At 45.4% G+C, this 22,652-nt stretch overlaps 1 protein-coding gene across 1 annotated transcript in view; it reads right to left on the bottom strand.

Moving 5' to 3' along the window:
* Nucleotides 1-22,652, bottom strand: part of LOC138481718 (mediator of RNA polymerase II transcription subunit 1-like) — a 1,164,040-nt gene that overhangs the window by 777,672 nt on the left and 363,716 nt on the right. Inside the window, exon 7 of the mRNA XM_069613834.1 lies at nucleotides 16,123-16,194. Within this exon, the coding sequence (XP_069469935.1) occupies nucleotides 16,123-16,194 (72 nt within the window). The remainder of the gene's footprint in view (nucleotides 1-16,122; nucleotides 16,195-22,652) is intronic.

Genomic DNA, 22,652 nt, shown 5'->3' with positions numbered 1-22,652 from the left:
ATGTTGAAAGGCTAGGTTCCTGCATAAGAAGAGGAGAAGGAGGACATCTGCAGCTACCGGTGGAGCAATCTGAGTAACCGCTGCCGCTTCAACCCTCTTTTTGAAGTGACGGGGGAACTCTGACCCAGACCACTTCCTCCCTTATACTGCTGGAACCAACAGTTTGAAGACCTCCTGCATTTCAAGCCATCCCAAATGAGCTGTGACCATCATGGGCTGCAAACTGCGAATACCCTGGAACCTGTGGACAGTGTGCAGTGCACTGCCTTCCGAAACTTTGGTGGACTCCTTCCAGACATCCAAAGGCATAATTGTGCTCCTTGATGCATGCTCATCCAATTGCTGGGCCGAGAAAGCAAGCAGAGTTGGTCGGCTGTAACAGTTCTTCACTGGTGCTTTGGATAGGGCGCCAAACCACAGAATCATGATAAATACTTTGTCCGAAGCCTCTCCACTAACTGCTGATGTGAAGATCCATCCAGTGTCCCTTCCTCAGTCTGCCTGACCAAGAATCTGGTGACCGGGTCTACTGCTGCAGCATCGTGGTAGTTTTGTGCTGCAACGTCATGCTTAAGGTACTGTGAGACTCTTGGTAGACATTGCCTAGAGCTGCCTTGTTGTTCCTGGACTGCTGGAGTACCGAATTGTGTGTTTGAGAGTTTGCCCATACACGTTCTCCCAGGCCTAATGCCTGTGTGCCTACTGGGTGCCCTCTACGACGTCCCTGAACCCTTTTCCCAAACAAAGAACTGTACTTACTTGTTACAAGTCTTCTTCTGAAACTCTGACCTCCAATCTGACTTAGAGACTCATAATTAGATAGGGAAGGACTTCTAAAGCCTAATGACTCAGTGAATTTAAATGCAAGACTAACCTGCTGTATGTTGACTTACTTCCCTTGAATTGTTAAGGGAAGTAAAACACTGGGCAAATAATACTTTAGAATCACTTGTTCAAGGTTTTACCAATATAATCATTGAGTAATTGTTGGTTGATGAATACTTTTGCTAACCTAAAGAAACTCACGTACCTGCATTCCAAATGAAGGTTTACCATTTGAATTGAGTTACCTTGCAAACAACCTACTGTATATATGTATAAAGGTTTCCCTTACATTAATTGAAAAGTGAACTACATTGCCCAATTTGTTAAATAATTCATATATAACTGCAAGTGTCCTCGACTGTTTGTGTGCTGAAAGGACATTGTACTCTATGACAGCCCTTCGCTCTCCCAAGTTAAGCCTGGTTGTTCAGCCAGCGCTACCAAACCGTTTGGGTAGTTCAGGCCTATACTAAGAGTTGGAGCCCTGTACACTAAAAGGAGAGTCTTCTATAGTCCTACCATAGGTGGACTTTGGTAAAACGCCCCAACACTGATCAAGTTAACGGGCAGCATTCAGAACACCTTTATCGATTGACCTCTTTCTTCCAGGCAATGTCCATCGAATGATCCCACTGTGCAACATACGGTATCAGGCAGCATGAGCAAAAAACTACATGGGCAATGTACATTGAACAAATCCTGTGTTTTTAAGTCACATATTTTAGCTCCAATGTCTTTCCCCAGTAGGCATAAGACTATGAAATGCATTGTGGTTTCCAATGAAATATCGTCTCAACCACAGACTCATTCCAACAGTTTGCCTTCCTACACCCCAATGTCATCAGCGCGAGCTGCCAAAACCTAAAGCCCAAACCTAAAACGGGACAGGGGAGATGTGTGACTATTATGACATCAGTCCTGCCAAGACAAGCGGCTTGAGCCAGTAGCAATAGCTAGATATAATACCTTTGAAATGTTCTTCTCCCCCAGCTTTTCTTCATGTAATCTAGGGTTTCCTCTGTGATTTTCCAGTATTTAAAAAAAGAACTCAGTGTATTTTTTAGCGATTGCCCATTTCGTTTTTACTACAACTAAATCTCTGACAACTATGTTTGTATGCAAAGAAATGTTGCGGTTATCTGCACACCTCATTTAAAAAACCACAAACGCTATCAATGCTGTCAAAACCCTTGCATGGTAACCATCAAATCAAAAGTACGCCCAACAAGCTGGGCATTCACTTCTAGTAGCTTGTGGCTTTCTCCCAAAAACCTGGATTAACTGCAATGTTGACCACATGGAATTCCAGGCCACTGGCTAGAATGTTCACTCTACAACACCAGTCTCCTTTGTTATTCTCTCCCCTCCAGTGTTTTGCCATTACAGGATTACCACCCCATTCCTATGCCTTTCAGCTGCTGAAACTAAACATCAAACTCGCATTCTATTTGAATTTCCAAAACCAGTAGAAGTCTACAGAATGGGAATAGTTTCTTACCTGTAACTCCATTTCTCCAGCATTGGTATCTTTCATGGATTCACATGCTTAGAATATTCCCCGTCGTCAGGCTGGGAATCCCCGGTACATTATATAGACCCTTTCCCGTAGAAAAACTTTTGACGCTTATGCGTCCTATCCACCTCGTTTTGTATCATGCGTGCCCGCACCGTCAGGACGTCATGATATAAATACAGGCCCCGCCCCCGCGCTCCCTCAGATTTCGGCCCCCAAAGTAGTGGGGGAACCGGTTTGCATGTTCAGGGGAGGCAGGTGGGCGCATGTGAATCCATGAAAGATACCAATGCTGGAGAAATGGAGTTACAGGTAAGAAACTATTCCCTTCGCCAGCATTGGATCTTTCATGGATTCACATGCTTAGAATAGATTACATAGCAGTACCACCCCCAAAGAGGAGGCGTGCATGCAAACCCATATACTTTCTTCGCAAAGCCCGTTCCCTATGATCATGTATACATTAGTAATCGTTAACATAGGAAAACGAACCACATACAGTCATAAATTCCACAGGATGCAACCCCTCAGCCGGGGCTTACCTTATTGGAATAGGTGTCGGAGCACCGCCTGTCCCATCCGGGTATCTTCGGCATGTTGCTGCGACAGGCAGTAATGGCGGGTAAAGGTGTGTGTAGCCGCCCAGGTAGCCGCCATGCAGATGTCCCCCAGAGGGACTCCGGCCCACAGTGCCGTCGACGATGCCGCTGCTCTAGTTGAATGAGCTCTTGGCCGTCGTAGAAGAGGTTTCCCTGCCCTGGAATGGCAGTACGAAATGGTAGATGACACCCATCTTGACAGTCCTTGCTTTGAAATGGCTTTTCCTCTAGCACCCAAACCATAGGCCACGAACAGCTGTCTCGTTTCTCTGAACGGTTGCGTACGATGAAGATAAAACTTGAGAGCCCTTTTTACATCCAATGTGTGTAACGTGCGCTCCGCTCCCGAGCATAGCTCCGGAGAAAACGTAGGCAACACAATAGAGGAGTGTTTATGGAACACCGAAGGAGCTTTCGGTATGAACTGTGGGTTAGTGGCTAGGACTACCTTGTTCTTGAAAAATCGTAAGTATGGTGGGTCTACCATTAGAGCCTGAACTTCTGAAATACGTCGGGCTGAAGTGATGGCCACCAGGAAGGCCAATTTCCACGACAAAAACTTTAGAGACGATGATGACATTGGCTCAAAAGAAGGCTTCATAAGAGACGTTAAGACCAGATTGAGGCTCCACTCCGGCGGAAATTTCTTCTCTGGAGGGAAACTCCGAAAGAGGCCTTTAAGGAAGTGCTTAATCAGGCGGTCCCTGAACAATGGTGCCGAATGCCGTTGACGAGTAAACCTGGAAATGGCGGCCAGGTGTACTTTTATTGACGATACCGATAGGCCCTTTTGAGCTAAGAACAGCAAGTATGGAAGGAGCTGTTCCGGCTTAATCGATTGCGGGGCCAAACCTGGTTGATCCTCACACCACTGACAGAAACTTCTCCATTTGTACGCGTATGAGGCGTTTGTGGAAGGTGCTCTTGCCGCTTGCAGGATACGCCGACAGTCCTCCGGAATCGTTAGCCGACCGAATTCGGCGAAGTCAGGAGCCAGGCCGTCAACTTGAGGCTGTCCGGGTCGTGATGCCAAACGACACCCTCCTGTCGAGACAGAAGGTCGGGGGTCTTCTGGAATCTCATCGGTTCCGCCACCGCTAAGTGTAGCAGGTCTGAAAACCACACCTGTCTGGCCCAGTACGGGGCCACCAGAATTACCCGACATGGGTACCTGAGGATCCATTGCAACGTCCTCCGGACAAGGGGAAATGGAGGGAATGCGTACAGGAATTTGTTCGTCCATGGGAAGGAGAACGCATCCCCCAGTGAGCCCTGCTGAGGCCATCTGCTTGCGTACTGATGGCATTTCCTGTTGTTCTTCATCGCGAACAAGTCTATGGAAGGATGTCCCCATTTCTTGAATACTTGTTGTAGTTGTTGGTCGTTCAGCACCCATTCGTGAACTTCGTTCATTTCTCTGGTGAGGGCATCGGCTTCCACATTTCTCACGCCTGGCAGGTGGAACGCCAAGATTTGCATGTTGTGTTGCAGGGCCCAATGCCAGATTTTCTGTGCCTCCGTCGATAGGGACCTGGAACGTGTCCCTCCTTGTTTCCTCAAGTAGAACATCGTAGTGGTGTTGTCCGTCATGACACGCACCACCGAGTCCCTCAGTTGAGGAAGAAAAGATTTCAGAGCCCATCGCACTGCTCAGTTCTAGCAGGTTGATATGCAGGGAGGACTCCTGCAACGACCACTGGCCTTGTACCTGTAACATATCCAGATGAGCTCCCCATCCGCTCAGCGATGCATCCGTCACCACCGTCTTTTGGAACTCCGGTTCCAGTAGAGGCATTCCTTTCATTAGATGAGTAGACACTCTCCACCAGCAGAGTGCTTGTACTAGTTGTTCGTCGGCGACCAGTCTGTCGGACCAGCGACCTCGGCTCTGCGCCCAACGGTCCGCTAGAAATTCCTGGCAAGGCCTCATAAACAGACGGCAGTTGCTTATCAACGGAATGCAGGACGACATGGTCCCTAGCAGGGACATGTATTTGCGCACTGACACCTTGGTACCGCATCTCCATTCCGACGCCTTGCTTTGAAGTTTCTGAATTCTTTCGCTGGATGGTCTCACCAGGCTTGTGTGTGTATGAAACTCCGCTCCTAGAAAGACCAAGGTCCTCGAAGGCTCTACGGAGGACTTGTTGAAGTTTATTGCGAAGCCCAGTTCCTGTAAGAGGGACATTGTGGCCCTTAGACTGACTCGTGTTTGTTCCCTGGACGAACCTCTGACCAGCCAGTCGTCTAGATATGGATAGACATGGTGACCATCCTTCCGTAAATGGGCCGCTATAGGGGCCAAGCACTTGGTGATCGTCCTGGGGGAGGACTTGAGCCCGAACGGGAGGACCTTGAACTGAAAATGCTTTCTCCTGACGACGAACTTTAAATATCTCCTGTGTCGTGGGCGTATTGGGATGTGAAAATAGGCGTCTTGAAGGTCTAGTGACGATAGATAATCCATGGGTTGCACCGACCTGATAACCTCCTGGAGCTTTAGCATTTTGAATTTTAGGCTCTTTAGCCATTTGTTGAGTACCCTCAGGTCGAGAATGGGCCTCCATTTTCCGTTTGGCTTCTTGACAACGAAGAACCGGGAATAAACTCTGTGTCCTTCCTGTGCCACAGGAACTTTCTCTACCGCTCCTTTTCGCAACATAAGCGCCGCCTCTTGTCGTAGGATTCGGAGGTGGGGCTGGGTCGAAAATACAGGCGGAAGACGTGGAGGCTTGTCTTTGAATTGTAGCGCATGACCCATGCGAATCGTGTCTAGAACCCATCGATCTGTGGTGATGCATTTCCATTGGTCGAAGTGATGAGGCTCGTCCCCCCAGGACGTTCCGAAGGCCGTCATTGGTTGCTGGTTTGCTTGTTCTTCGTCGACGATGGACCCGCGCCTCGCCGCCTGGAGGCTTGATAGTCTCTGCTTCTACGTGCCGACTGGGACGCTCGTCTGAACCCTTGTGAAGAGTACGAGGGCCTGTTAAATCCACGGTCCCTCGAGGCTCCAAAGCGGGAGTTTCCAGAAGCACCCCTAAAGGGGCGAAAAGAGCGAAAGTTTCTACCCGTTTGGAGGGCGCCGAGGGACCTAGCAGTATCTGTGTCTTCTTTCATCCCCTTCAACGCTTCATCAACCTTTTCGCCAAACAGGTGTTCCCCTTCACATGGCATGTCAAGGACTTTGTACTGGACTTCAGGACGGAAAGTAGTACATTTGAGCCACGCTTGTCGACGAAGTACTACTCCATGGTTGATTTGTTTGAAGCCAGACTCTGCTAGGTCAACTGCAATATTAATTGCGTGGTTCAAGGCCTCTTCGCCATCCCGCACCAGTAACATAGCTGCTTTCCGGTGTTCGTCTGGCAGATGTTCTAGGATAGGGGCTAGTTTGTGCCACATTTCTCTATCATATCGTGACACGATCGCTAAGGAATTGGCTGCTCTTACCGTCGTCGCACCGACCGAGAGCACCTTTTTTCCAAAGGCGTCTTGCCTCCTAGCCTCGCTTTCTGGTGGCGTTGAACATTTTTGCTGTACCCTGGCCTTCCTAGCCGCTGCCGCTGACACCACCGAGTCAGACAGAGGCTGTGATGTTAGACATTTTGGAGTGGACTCCGGAGCTTTAAACTTTTTCTCAATCCGTCCCTTTATAGCTGGCTCCGAGAACGGATGGCGCATCGTCTTGAGACCTTCTTGCCACACGTGGTCCAGAATTGGGATGGCAAATACCGATTTCCTCCTTTGACCCATATGGTCAAAAAGGAAACAGTCTTTCTTCTGCTCCTCAGGAATCAAGCCGAACTCGGAACAAGCTTTTCCCATCATTGCATGGAAGGCTCCCACATCATCAGGAGGAGATGGCTGTGTCTGGCTCCTCGTAGACTCTACCTCTACATCCGAATTCCATGTTGGGTCCCTCGACGGTGACAGGGAGATGTCTGACCCTGAGTCACCCAGTATAGAATCGGACTCCGACAACTCACCCTCCTCCTGCGCTCGAGGACGATCTTTTACCGCCTGGGGAGCCGATGGGTTTTTAGTCGTCGAGCGAGCCGTACAAGTTTGCTCGTCGACGGAGGGTACAGAAAAAGGTGACGATGAAGTCCCAGGTTGAGAGATCTGCGTATCCAGCCGCTGCAGGAGCTTCTGAAGAGTATTAAGCACATCCAGAGACAAAACTGTCTGGGGGGGTCAGTAACGTTGATGATATAGGTACCATACCCCCACTCGCACTCGTCGTCGCCGACGTGGAAGGCCGTAAGCCTAAATCCGATGGCTGCAGAACCGTGCCACCTTCTCCTTCCGCCGAGCAGGCCGTGTCTGGCTGCAGTAAGACTTCAGGGGGGATCGGGTCATAGTCTATGGCTTGGCTGCCAGAGGTCTGAGTCTCCGTCGACGAAGGAATCCCAACCGCTGCTGCCTGAACGGTAATAGGCATCGTCAATGACACCGAGGTCGACGAGCAAGTAGTCGTCGTCGAGCCCTTAGACTTCGTCGCCGATTTCGATGCCGACTTCCCGGCTGAAGCATCTCGACTCATGGAAGACCTGGGACGGTCCCCTGAGGAGGATTTGGACAGCGCTTGCCTCTCCGTCTTAGATGATAAGGAGGAGGAGGGCTTTTTACGTGATGAGGAAGACCCAGCATGCTTCCCCTTATGCTTGTCCTCAGCGCGGATTTCCGCTGGCCGTACCTTTTTTGATGGAGGTTCCGACTTGCTCCTGGAGGCCGTGGAGCCAACTTCCGAAGCCGGGTAGGCACCCGCTCCGTCATTAAGCCAGTCGACCAGCCTTCTTTTACAGTCCTTAAGGGTTTTTTGGGAGAAACCCTGGCATATCTCACATGTATCCGCCGTGTGGTGCGGGTGGAGACAGTAGATACAATCCATGTGGCCATCTCCTTCATAAACTTTTTTGAGGCCACATGTCGCACAAGGGCGAAATTACGCTTTTCCAGACATAATTCTCCAGAATTTGAACGTCGCCGACGTCATGACGGTGCGGGCACGCATGATACAAAACGAGGTGGATAGGACGCATAAGCATAAGCGTCGAAAAAGTTTTCCTACGGGAAAGGGTCTATATAATGTACCGGGGATTCCAAGCCTGATGACGGGGAATATTCTAAGCATGTGAATCCATGAAAGATCCAATGCTGGAGAAAATAATTAACACTTTTTCCTCTATGAATGTTTTCAATTTACACGAGTCTGCAACCTTTGTCTCTCCAAATGTTTTAGACGACAACTCCCATGATCCCGCACCATTGACAATGCCGAATGTGGCAGGTGGGAGACGTAGTCCAAAATATCTGGAGAGCAAAAAGGTTGAAGACCTGTGATTCAGTAAATTTGTCTCGGGTCAAGTGCCAGATAACTTTTACATTTCGTGACCGAATCAAAATCGGAATGGCTCCATTTGTAACTGTGGCAATACAGTACATGCTTTAGTGAGCACAGATGCAATCCTTCACATCCCACGCCACACGTCTCAGCATCGTTCACTATAAAGCACGTTTTATTCTAATACGGCAGAATAACCCAGAAAGACCTTAAAAAACAGAACATGAGAAAATGCCTCCTAAATGTAACTGATGAAAAAGAAAACAAAAACGTGGCGAATCACTGTGGCAATTTAGTGACCAGCAACATCTTCAAATCAGTACTCTCATGAAAAAGTACACCAATTATGGGATTGATAAGTAATCCCTCAAGACCTCTGGGCTTTAAAGTTTGTGCAAAATCCCTAAGACTCCCAAGTCCCAAGGGACCTGCTGCATGGTACTTCCCTGCACCAATAATAAATGTATGAAGTGCTTTGATGGGTTGCTGCAGCTATCGAGGACATTGTTTAAATAGGAGAGGACATTTAATCTGAGTATTTTTTCAGATATCTGGTTTTACTGAAATCCCAAGTATATCCAATACGCTCTGAATGAGTGAACAAGTCGGGCTTATGTGTAAATTGCAGTCTAGTTGCAATATGCCTGAAGTAAGGCTATGTTTTCACAGTGGCAAGGTTACTGGCTTCTTTATATTTTAGAAAAGGTCAGCCTTATTGTTACGCGCAATTTATGCCCAGAGCTCAGATGATTAAGGGCATATTTAGTTCCTCTTAAATCACAAAGACTGAGAGACTGAGTGAGGAACGGCAAGCAGTATTCTAAACATTTAAAAAAGGCGAGAACAGTACTTAACTCGCACTGTAGAACCACAATTATTCCAGATATACCTTCAATAAGAGTCGCAATGGGGAACTTTCCCATCCTGGCAGCAAGTCTCAAGACCACCCAGTTAGCCTGCGGCATTCTAGTAGCAGATTTAGGGACATAAGCAGACCCTAACAAATGATTTGGTTAACCAATGCTGTGTAATTGGTATACAAAGTAATGGGGCTCTGGCGATCTACAGATATTCGTGCCACCAAGACTGGATCATCGGCGTATAAAGGAAATCGGTAGTTTAACTCCCCCAGACGCTGTGCTGACCACAAGCTCCTTTGTCCCCTAGCCTTGTGTGTTCGTTCACAGTCTGGTTCTGCTTAGGGCTGCCTTGGCCTGTTTATGCGGTGCGGTTTAGACCTTAAACCTTTTAACTCTCTCCTTCACTTAACCTTTTTGATTTCTCTCCCTCCTCCTCCATACCACGCACTTCTTTTGATGTGATCTCTGTCACTCTTGGGCTTCGATGCCACATCTCCTCTTGGCCACCGGGCTAATGGCTCCTCCGGTCTTGCCTCTTCCAGGACCACCTTTCCATGTCTCTCCTTTTCCTTCTCTAGTGGCCTTCTTTGTTTCTCCCCACCTCGACCTTTTACTCCTTCCTTCCTGCTCCCACCTTCTGCAACTTATGTTATCCCTTCCATTTGGAGGTTATTTATTACCACCATCTCCTTCTGGTCCCTTTTCCTTCCCTCATATCGTCACCAACTCCATGAATATGTCCACCATTACTACCCACTTGTGGTTACTCTTCTCTCCAGTTGTTACACACATGAAACAGTGGTCTCTTTGGTCCCGGAATCGGCTCTGTGGTTCTATTCTGAGCGGTATCTTCAAGATGGCGGATCACAGTGCAAGCAGATCCGTGATCACCGTTCGTCTTTTCACGTTCGCCAGAGGTGCGGCGTACCCCTCACGTGATCCCTCATATGACGCGAAGGTTTCCAGCTCTTCGCGTCGATACTGTTCTAGCTGATGCTCCGCGAGTTTGCAACTAGATTGTGCCCTTCAATCCCTTGGTAAACCTTTCACTCTCCTTACTAATACTAACTCTGTCATTCTTCAAACTTTCCAGATCCTTCCCGCAGCATTCTCTGTTCACCCGATCCATCTGGTTCCTACCTGCGCCTCATGTAGAGACGCCGTATCTAGTTTCCCGAGCTACAGTCTTTCGGGTAATATCCAGTTCCTGCCTGAGCTACATCTCAGAGTTTATCCGGGCTTTTTAGGTTTCTGATTTAACGAGTTCACTTAGCTTTACCTCTTTTTGGCAGAATTGTCACCCTGTTGATCTCTCTGGTTCCCACCTCTTCGGCTTCTCTCCTGGTATTTCAGACTCGGCAGGTTAAGAGGTTAGGGGAAAGTATTACTATTACGTACCTGCTTCTCTTCATCCTTTGAGTTCCTCATATTCATCTCTTCCAATTGTCACCCTCTCCAGAAGAAGCCTTCCCGCCTTCGAACTTTCATTGCATCGGTGACAACATCCTGCAAGCCACACTCAAGTCATCGGATTCCACTTTCCACCAGGGTTTTCTTCCCCAGAGGGTTTCCTTGACTGGCGCGCACTTCCTCTCGGGGTTTTGTTACTGGGTAGCGAGTGGCGAGTTGGTCGGGGTAATTCTTGTTTTCAGCATTGGCTTTCCATTGAATATAAGTCTGCTCAGGTGAGAATTAAATTCCTATCAAACTGTTTATTGGTTTAGTTATCCTTGAAGATATATTGTGTTACCACCAGTTAGTACCACCCCCTCAACTTTCTCCCACCTCAGCACCCTCACTGGCTGCAGTATACAGTACAAAAACTGGGCTCTGCTCTCACCATCTCCTACTGATCTCCATTGCTGCCACCACTCCTGTCTCCTTAGTCTTTCCAGCCTGTGCTCCTTCCACCAGTCTGCAGCCTTCTCCAAAAGCGAGTCTCCTGCTATTGCAACCCAGGCTGGGCTGACTGATTTCAATAGGTAGATCTCAATTCTTCTGGCGAGGGACTCTGGCTATGGATCTTCACCTGTGATTCTCAACTGCTGGAGCGCTGAGTTTGGCAGTTTCTAGCCTCGCCTGGTCTATTCCAGGGTGGGTGGGCCAGACTAATCCTGTATCAAGCCTGGTGGTCATCTCAGATTTCGAGTGTGTGAATGGAGGGCCTGGGAGAGCTGCCTGTGGAAGGATTATCTCCACCTGCTGATATTGTGCATGGGGATTGAGGGTGGGTGTGTCAGGCCCAGGGTGTTTCTAATCTTTTATGTGTCCCCCATAGTAGTTATGGGTATTTGGGAAGTTTGCATACTTCACTAGCAGGTCTGCCGACCCAGAGAGGCACAAAAACATCACAGAAGTCCAAATTATTTAGGGAACAGAAGGTTTTAAATGGTTTTCTAAAAGACAAATGATTGTCTTCTTTCTGAAAAAATCTTTGCAGTAATTCAATAGGAGTACAATTGATTTGAGATGGAACAACCCCCCGCCCCTTTCTTTTCATTAGTTATTACTAGCAAAAGTACATGTTCTACGTACGGGTTCTGTAGGCAGACATGATAACACTCATTAATTGTTTAAAATCAATGATCCCGTAGGTCGCTGTTACGATTTGCTCATCGCTTGATGTGCTTTGCACCCTGAAGTAAACTGCACTGGGAATGGGGGCGTGTGGCAGGCTGACATACCCCAGAGCCGACATTGTGCGGGAAATGAGAGTTGGTGTGCTGCTGCATACTGGGACCTTCTGTGCACTCTTCCCCACCTGACCTCTTACCCTGGCGTTCTGCAGTTAATTTGCGGTGCAAATATCTCAAAAATATGCATCCTAGGGCCTTAAAACGTGGGACCTTTTTGTTCATGTCAGGACCGGTCCTTCTACGACCACATTGATGTTTTGCCGATTTTAGGCAACCGTCTCATGTGTGAAGATGCTGAAATCTGGGGAAAGGGTTGGGGTGTCCAAATGTCATGTAGCCAGTAATGTCTGCAGTCTCCCAACAGGAAACTATGTAAAATGTTATACAGATGGGTGAAACGGTGTGGAATTGTATAAGGAACAACGCTTTGCGACACATCCCGCCACAAACCCACACATTTTCACTTTCATAATTATAGATTTATGTGGGACTACAATATGTGCATTTGAAGAGCTAAAAAAGGGGTGTGGGGCCTAGGTTGTAACGCTCACCTTGTATCCACAGGGACGCCACCCGACGGGGCTGGATCGCTTCTGAGTTGGATTCGCCTCCCCTGGGGACTCGCTCTGCCGTGGATCTATTCTTGTATTTCGATAAGGTGCGCTCTCTGTCCTGCTGTTCTGTGCAGGGGCGTGTCGAGGCTTGGCAATTTACAGCCAAGTTACTTCACTGGTGTGGGTACGGGAGTCCAGTCCTGCTGCGACTCCGTTCTTGAGGTAAGTCTTTAGTCTTTAAAGAGTGTGTGTCCGTAATAGTAGTTGCCCTGTTAATCCTCTCCTCTCGTGGGTGCAGAAGGGATGATGAAGACGTCAAGCTGATGGAGCGGGCGGTGCTCGAGAAGGTAAGTGAATGCGTAGAGCGTGGCGCTATGAGCATCGGGCTAACCTGAGTTATTCTTCCCTTGGAGGTCGCCGCGAAGTTCCTGGAAGAAGTGCGGCCAGATGGAATTCGACAACGGTCTGGACACCTTCCACTCTATGTTCCACTTCCAAGAGAGCTTCGATAGGTAAGCGCGAGTCTGAAAGGCGATGGAATCGGGAGACGAACGCTTACTAAGTTGTCCTCTTCTTTTCTTCTCCCTAGGATGTTGCTTGCTGGTGAGGACGGGCTCCAGACAAGACTCTGGAGCAATCGAGGCGCTGGATTGCAGAACAGGTAAGGAGGAATAATGGTGTTGTTCTTCTCCCCTGTAGATGCAAGCCTGGACTGCTGTGAGCAGGTCTCGGTGAACGTCATGCTGCGAGTGCAGAACAACGCGAAGCACGTGCTTCAGTTCGGGCGTGGCTTAAATAGCCTGCAGGTATCCCAGGTGCCTCCAGGGCAGACCATGCCCTAGATGCTAGACTGCATGGTTCAGTTCCGAACTGAACCTTGTGGGGGCAGCCATGTTGATCCATTCCCCAATGGGAACTCCATATGCCATATGAGCCTGGCGCGAAAGGCGCCAGGACTGGCTCCAGGACAGCCGAGGGGAGCATGACTGGGCCCTTACAGGAACAGTGTGGTGTTTGATGTATTTTGTATTTGTAAGGAATACAGGATCTTTGTGGTGAAGGGCCTCATCTTCAAGGAAGCTTTATTTTTGAAAGTTTTAGTAACTAAAAGCTAGCCCAATTGTAGTAATGAGTCCGAAATGCATTTGTGAGATGTTGGAGTAGAATTCTTGCTAATAAAGTTGGACATCTTCGTAGTCTTAAGAGTAAATATTTAGGGAGAACCAAGTAAACAATGACCATAATCAAGTTGGATGTTACGAATGCATTCATCACTTGAATCGCAGGACTGTATCAAAGGAGGTACAAGCGATCCTTTACTTAGCATGTTTGGCTAACACCGATTCCAACCAAATTATTTTGCAGTACGCGTTTCGGGTTTTTGCCCCAGTCGACTGAATTGGGCCACAAATGCAGAATCTGGTTTTACTCGCATTACATGTAAACCGATTTGGTCCATCCGGTTGCTTACTGTAAATGTGTAGCAAAAAAGAAATATTACATTCAATGATGATTCCCCGCCCCCTCTATATGTAACAGAAATTGGAATGTCTGAGTAAGCGTAAAAATGCATGCCAAAGTTATGAAGGAGTTTTGTGAGTGGTTGAAGGTAACCATAAGGAATTGGGGTGAATGTGGCCCTTAACAAACTTAACACTATCTTTGGAGGTGGTTATTTGAAAGGGGACAATGGCCACAGATTATGATTTTTTTTTTCTTCTTCTTTTAGGTAGCTTGTTTTGCATGGAAGGGATGAGCATGTGAAAGCCAAAGCAATGAAGTCTGCCTAAGATAGTGTAGTTTACAATGTTTAAAGTGGCAAATAGCCAATAATTCAAAAAGTCAAGACACTGGCGCCATCCACCATCCTCCCAATAATGTATTGTCAACCATGGCGATGACTACAACCTCTGTGCTATAGCTAGTACTCAGACCAGCTTGTATGTCCTCCTTAATCTATCGATTCCATGCACCCGTTTGTTTTACGGTCACAGCTGACTCACTGACTGTGCCTAAAAAGGAAGTTTTCAGATGGGATGATGGTAGGATTGTGAGGGTCAGAACATTTTTTTTAAAGAGGTAGGACAGACATATTTTTAAGGGCTTCGGCTGACCGTTAAGCAATTTAAACATCAATTAAACCTAAACCAACACCTAAAAGGAGGAAATAAGCCCATATTTCAAATGTAGCATTATGAGAGAACAAACTAATAAGGACAGGTAAAACAAGACAATGGAAGAATCAATCCTGGCTGGGTTAGAAAATCGTCCTCCGGCTCAGCACTATAAAAGAAAGCGGAACACGCTAGCGAGACGAGAGATCTGGGAGGAAGCAGATGTGATTTCTAGCGCTTCATGAATACACAGGGAGAACACTTCCTGAGAAGACATAGTACATTTACTGAATGCTATACAACAGTTACTCTCTGGTGAGGGTATGCCAGAGATTCAACAAGTTCTGAAGCTCTGTTGAAGAGAGGACCTATGGACAGGTCCTACCCACAAAACATGATCCCAGGCCAAGACCTGAAGCAAGGCACTTCCTTGAGAAACCAGAGAAGAATCTGCCTTGGTAGGATGGGGAGAATATAGTTTGTCTGAAAAGGACCGTGAATTGGGGGGTGGGGGGGGTGAATGAGAAATATCCATTATGGTCAACAATGTTGGGTTGAATGAAACCAAAGTCAGAAAAAGACCCGAGAGAGGGTTGGTGGAACCCCAGATGTGGAAGGACCCAAGGCAAGCCTGAAACAATCAAAGGTCATGGAGCGACCCGAGATATACCAGATAGAATCCAAGGTCACGGAAAGACCTAGGAAGGATATTGCACTAAAGAAACAAGAGGATATGGGGAGGCCTAACAAATGTGTGCTAACCAGAGATACTGCAGAAGCCAGAACTGTGAGTAACCCTAGTAAAGGACTGGCCAGGAAAATGTGTTGTATTTTTGTTTCTAGAACAGGGGTCGGGGGGGCCTCTTTTTGGCAATACTTGGAGAACTCTTGTTGTAGCCTAGGGTTAGCCTGGCGGCTAGAACACACAAAGAATAGGTTTGAACGTTCTGTTTACCGTCATCTTTTTAACATTGGTTATAAAAATAGTGTGTCCCTACAGGTGCAAAGACTTGTGAGAATACGTTCAAGCTTCTGACATTGCACAGTCTGATCAGCCGGAGATACAGAGGACATCCAGAAATCCTCTGTAAGTTATTCAATCCTTGACACTAGTTTATTAACAATTTCCTAATGTTTAGAACTATTCCTAGTACTTTTAGGCGTTAATCCAACAGAAGGCCCGATATTGTGAATAAGAAATACACATGGTCTTAATTCTCAAAATCCGTACACAAACAAAAAGCAAAACCCCAAAAGGTAGCAGGTTAGCATTCAAAGCATGCAATCTGCAGAGGAAACAATTTATTCAGCTCAATGAAACCAGAATTGAAGTCATAGGAGGAATGATTAAATGTGCACCAAGAAACCAACACACACAAAACATACCTTAAACACAAGTGCTAGCCCAGACATCAATAATGAAGTGCATCTGGCATGAGAAGAGACATACATTCCAGAGTAGGATTTCTGATATGCTATAGCCCAGCAAATTTAAAGTTGTGCATATCTCAAGAATGCCTCCTGCAAATCTAGGGAGTTCACTGAAGACATCCAATCTTGAACCTTAAGAAAGTGTACCTGATGCAAGGTTATGTGTAATAGATCCCAAATTACACCATGGCTGTAAGAAATTAAGAGGTCTATAGGTGCAGTCAATATTAAGCACAACGTCCTTACTTGTCACCAGGAATTTGATACATAGCCAACAGCCCTTCCATATTCTTTCCAAATGCTTCAAAATCTTTGACCCTATATTCATAAAGAAAGAAAATACTTTAATTGCTCATTAATTGTGCAGATTGTGCAGTATGTACAAGTTTTATTGAGGCCTCATGCAGGGTCATCTTAGGTTTCTTGTATGTTGGTTATGATGAAAAGCCAAAAGGGTTTCCAACATGTGCATTGTGATACTAATATGCAGTATATTTAGTTTAACTTCACAAAATTGCATATAAATCTTGAAATAAGAAAATATATTTTTAAAAAACAAATCATCAACTGGAAATTACCAATAGAAAAGTTGTCAATATGCATCTGTACAATTGTGGGAGAGCCTCTACATAACGCGCTGCACAGACTGAAGTCTTCACACATCCAAAGATACCAGGGCAGCAGGTGACTAGAATTGTAGAAGCTTAAAAGGCAAACATATTTATCTTTCATCTGTAATCCAAGTAAATTTCAGGTGAACAGATTTGGAGGCTTTACATCACTAAATTTCTGCTACTGAGAAGAGGCAGGCGCCTTTGAGGAAAGTTTGGTTCTTTGCACCACTGTGAGCGAGCATGAAGTGCAACAAATCTTATGGTTAAGGCAGGTAAAGCCTGTAGGCTTCTTGAGAAAGGCTGGTGCTCACCAACGGCACCTTTTATTGGGTAAAATGACTAAGAGCTACTCAAAGGTTCTCAACTGAGATGTGTTGCCAAGGTCCCTTTAATAAGTGTATGCAGTTGTGTTCTTGGGTCGAACTGTGCTGGGTACATTCTTAGGACAAATAATAGCCTTGCGAGTAGTAATAGCCAAAGCAACAGTTAAACAAACATATAGCCTAAAATCAATCACTTTCCTAATGCACTAGAGCAAGAAATGAATACCAGAATGTCCATTTGAATGTTTGGCAATTGCCAGACTAGAGCAGTTTGTGTATTTCAAGGAAAATGTAAAGCCATGATGGATACAAATGGGAGTGGCACATCACAGCTCACTGGAAGAATGCGAACCTAGCTCTAGTAGCTTATGCCTGCAATGGATGAGTCTAGGTTTTTAGGAAACATTTGACCATCCGATTCATAGTGATCTGGAAATAGAAAAGGAACTGATCATGGCTATGTTAAACCTGAACTATACAAGCAGAAGATCAGCCCAGGTTCTCCTAATCAGGTTTCATGAAAACACTTAACAGGATGGGCAATAATGCGAACCCCAGAGACAAGCATTTGGGGGATGATGCGAAGTCAGAATGTGTGCCCATTATAACGCAACTTGGTTATTACAACAAGTTAAAGGCCTGGTCTGACGCAGAGGCACCCATAACACTGTAGTCACCCATGGAGTTAGAACAAAAAGCAGATCTGCAAGTAATAGGTTTTATTAGCGAGGCTGTGTTACATGGTTTCCAAGGCTGCAGACTTTCTTGTATAGCCGCAGTAATGCATGCAGGAAAATCTGGCTCATTTATTATTGGCCCGGGTCTTACTGCCATTCGGTTTGACACACTCGAGGGAAGCTTCTCATCAATATCCTGATGACATGTGTAGGCCTCCCTCCCAGATAGCCCTGAAAGAATGCCTTAATCTGATGAATGTTTGTAGTCAAACTGTTAATTCAAAATTATTACACGCCCATTCGAAACCGCATACGAGTTCATTCGTATTCCTTGTTTTTCTCAATACAGCATTACTACATCGTTTCCTATGGTATTGGGGTGTTTAATTACAGGGTGCGTTCAAACATTGGACATCGTTAATGTTATATGCTTCAAAGTAGTCAATATATCTAATAACTAAACCAATATTACGAAGAACAGATATACGTATAACTAATTTAAAACAAGGAGGCTGAAAATGCCGAATTGGGTTTAATCTAATGTTGAAACCCCCTTGCCTAACGCCCTAGCCACCCCATCTCTGTATTGCAAAAAAAAGTGCAAAAATAGCGAATAATCGATCCAAAAAATGTTCAGCCTCGAAATGTTGTCATTTGTTTTTTCACAATGAGCTGGATGGGTAAACGGATGAATACGCCGCCACGAAGCACGCGGGAGCTATGCATTGCTCCAGCACCCAAGATAAACATGTGCGTCTTTAGGCTATTGCAGCAAGCGCCCTGCCACCCACTAATAACATGTTTAAACCCATTTAGGAAAAGGAAGACCTGAGAAATGACATCGCCAGACAGGCGTCAATGACTCCTGGAAGTAACACTGAGGAAACTGTTATTAAGTCCATTTTCAGAACAGTTTCCTTTATTGAGATGCCGCGCCCCTTTCAGCATGAGGGGGAGCAAAAGTTGTTAACATTTTTGATGTCCATTATGATTAAGAATTGTATTAGATCAATGCTAAAAAACTAAAATGCTGCTAATGTCCCATAGACGTTCTATAATACAATTATGGGTGGTTTTAAAAGAAAGTTTGATTCAGTTCAAAACCGTAAAACGAGATTAATATTGCATTCAATTATTACCATTATGCACTGAAGTAAAAAACAAGATGTATTAACCACCTTAAAGCAAACAACATGAACGATGGCCAGTGTTTGAGGAAATATGCACTATTGTAATGATATTGTATTGAAAAGTACACAAATCGTATAAACTCAAATGTGGATTTAAATGGAAGTGGGATTTATTTCCAACAAATAATTGTGAATTGATTATACAACACACATTCAGGAGGGATCCTGTGTCCTGACAAAGACCCTACAAACAATATACATAAGGGTCGAAACATGCGTGTTGACGCTGTATAAAATGTTGAGTTGTCTTCTGAACAACCCATTTGAAAGGCATTTTCTGTGGTTTTATTAGTTGTCTAATTTGTTTAAGAGATTTTGATGATTATTTTCTGGGCATTTAATGGATTTATTGTCTAGGCACAACACTTTCTTTACAGCACATTTCTTCTATCCCCCTGAATGTGTATTAATATATAAATTGACTTGAAGATTGAAATGTTTTATAATACAGTGTTAAATAAACAATATGAAACAAGTTAAAAAGAATGATATGAACAGGCTGCATGGTTTTGTTTTTTTCATTAGAGTTCGAGTTTGTCCTTTAACAAGATAGAACTAATGACTGGCTAGTTAATAGTGTGCAACCTCTCCCTTTTAGCCAGCTGCGCAAACTTGGCATTACATTTCATCCTAACCTTGATCTGGCAACAATTATTACAATCGCTAAGGGCAGTTATATCGAACTCAGGCGATCCTTTGATTTACGGCTGCCTTTTATTGATTTAAGGCCGTAGAGCTGGCAGGATTCTTTTTTGCCATCAGCTTCATGTATGTGATTTAAAACGACCATTACTGACATAGATAGGTTGTGGATGCATAGATAGGTTGTGGATGCAGCCTCATGCATGTGATTTAAAGCGACCATTACTGGCATAGATAGGTTGTGAATGCATAGATAGGTTGTGGATGCAGCCTCATGCATGTGATTTAAAGCGACCATTACTGGCATAGATAGGTTGTGGATGCATAGATAGGTTGTGGATGCAGCCTCATGCATGTGATTTAAAGCGACCATTACTGGCATAGATAGGTTGTGGATGCATAGATAGGTTGTGGATGCAGCCTCATGCATGTGATTTAAAGCGACCATTACTGGCATAGACAGGTTGTGGATGCATAGATAGGTTGTGGATGCAGCCTCATGCATGTGATTTAAAGCGGCCAATACTGGCATAGATAGGTTGTGGATGCAGCCTCATGCATGTGATTTAAAGCGACCATTACTGGCATAGATAGGTTGTGGATGCAGCTTCATGTATGTGATTTAAAACGACCATTACTGACGACCATTACTGACATAGATCGGTTGTGGATGCAGCCTCATGCATGAGATTTAAAGCGACCATTACTGGCATAGATAGGTTGTGGATGCAGCCTCATGCATGAGATTTAAAGCGACTATTACTGGCATAGATAGGTTGTGGATGCAGCCTCATGCATGAGATTTAAAGTGACCATTAACTTTAACTCACATGCATGAAAATGGTGGTGCTCAACTTCTTGAGATGGATGATAGAGGTGGGTCAGTGGCAGTTGCTTCAATGGTCTGGGAACCTAGAGAGCCAGAAAGTACCGTGTTCTAGGAGAGTGGGTATGTCCAAGTCTTCCTGGAGAATTTGGGTATGGGGCGAGGAATATGAAAATTAAGAGAAATATAGAGTTTGTGTATAGGAATTGGTTTGCATTGATGGAGTGGATATTGCAAAGGAAAGAAATAGGCGAAAATATAATTGAAAATCTGAATGAAAGCGTCTGTGTAATTAGCCTGGGTTTTTAATAAGCTATGTTCTGGTTTGTGGAGTTTAGCACTATAGAGGAAAGAAATGACTAAAGACTGTGTGGAGAGCAAAGGAAGAAGTACTTGCTGCTTTAGCCTTCACTGCAGACTATGTTCGGTGGAGTGTGAAAAACCGGAGGCTATTCTCCCAAGTAGACCTCGAGATTCCCATATTCAGGTGGCCAGGAAAGGGCTGGCGCTCTCAGATTCCAACCCTGGGGGCAGACATTCGTGGGCAGATCACTTGGATAGGGAGCCCAGGGTTGTGCTTGGGGCAAATCCCCAGCTGAGACATGATATTCCATCAGGGAAGAGGGCAAAGAGGACGACGTCCTTGAGGCCTTTATAGGCTGTTCTAAATCAACCTCCTTTCCACCCAAAGAATCTCCCTTACCAGAATCCAGAAACCCCTCTTTCGCATCTGGTGAATCCAACAGAAACTCAAACACTGCTGCACTAGGAAACTACATCTCCTAGAATCCCTGTTTTCCCGTCATGTATCAGAATACGCCCAGTCGTTTTTTTCCACGTCCCTCTGATTATTATTTCCCGAATTCCCAATCTACTTTGGCAAAACACCACCGTCTCCCCTATTCATTTAACAAACCCTACCAAAGCACCCTTCCGAATTCACCTACCCCCTAGGATGAAGAATATAATTTCTCATTACCCCTTTTCCCATCCTACCCAGTAGGATACTTAGAAACTCTACCACACCCTTTTCTAACACCAACTCTTTCTCACATAGTGAAAACCAATGGACTAACACTAGAGACGTTTACCCGACATGTCCCAACACAAGGGTCAGGAAGAGTCAGTCAATTAATAACCACATACACCCGATGTTCTTTTCCTTTCTCTACAGGGGGGAAAAGCTGGAGCACAAGAGCACACTACAAGCAAGGCAGACTGCATGACGACAGTTATCCCAGGATGGCAGTTCAAGAGGAGGAGAAAGGCGGTGAGAACTGAAGGGACGACAAGGCAAGAAGCAATCTTGCCCTTTCCGACAAGACCCGTGAAGCCTCAAAAAGGAATCATAAAACTGTGAATAGTAAGCGTGTGTTGCAGTAGATGTCAACGGTACACAAAGCCCTCCTATACTGATAATCAGGACAGGGAGAGACGCTTGCTACCATGGTACCGGCCTTGACTTAAGAGACAAGAAAAGCTGAAGCAGTTCATCACAGCCGGTGCATCGAGGGGAAAGCCGATAAGAAACTGAACTGTTGAACGAAAGTTACAAATGACGAATTAAGGGAAAATCAAAGAACTTAATTCCTCATGCGAAACCCAGCTGCAGAGGGGTCCAGCACCATGTGGGTGCTCACTCAGACTCTGGTTGATTCCCCTATTGTTGACACTACAGATACTAAAAGCCCTCAGGAGAGCCGGAAGGAAAAGGTTGAAGTGGTCGTACAGGGGTCAGCTAGGGGGTGTTGGGTTTACCAGGTTCACTCATCTTGTCCCAAAGGGGGTGGCTCCCCCTTGGGGATAGGGGACAAATGCCCTGGATTTGTCAGTGATCTTAATCATTTGCTACAATTGAAAGGAGGAGTGTGCATTTCCGGATATCCAAAAATAAGCAGTCATGATTTTTCAATTGTCTGCTTTTCTTCCAAGGTTTTCTGCGTCTACAGGCCAGTCTCTATTCTGAACGCTACTATCAAGTCCTTGTTGTTAATTTCTCTTGGTATCCCCTGTACTATTCCTTTTGAATTGGGCCTCTTTCTAGAATAGAGCATTTTACTTTTATGTCGCCGAACATTATTTTGCCCACTTGCTCTGTTGACTCTTGCTGGTGCACACCACAGTCTTCCACCACTTATTTTCATCATTTGGTTTACTTGTACTGCATGCTGATTTAGCTAGCTATTTAACTATTTTAATTGAACATTTGTAGAATTAGTTGTCTTTGTGTAAAGTTTCAATAATTATCTGACATTTTTATTTTTCTGCTTCCGCTTGTTACGATTCTTTATCCCCAGCTTTTACTTTTTTGTCTTTATTGTTTCCTGCAGCACTATGTTTCCTTTTTTTGGTTTCTACCGATGGTGCCATTTCATCCAGTTTTTCCAATTCTGGGTTGCAGTACTGTCTTTCTGTTATGTGGTGACCTACTTTTTATTTTCACAATTCTATTTTCCTTCTGTGTTGTGCTTGAACTGGGGACTAATTCCACTTGTCCATTTAGG

Source organism: Ambystoma mexicanum, chromosome 5p (genome assembly GCF_040938575.1).
Source record: "Ambystoma mexicanum isolate Mex_15411 chromosome 5p, UKY_AmexF1_1, whole genome shotgun sequence".
Classification (NCBI taxonomy): domain Eukaryota; kingdom Metazoa; phylum Chordata; class Amphibia; order Caudata; family Ambystomatidae; genus Ambystoma; species Ambystoma mexicanum.
Note: the sequence above shows the minus strand (reverse complement) of the source record. Positions and strands in the feature narration are given on the sequence as shown.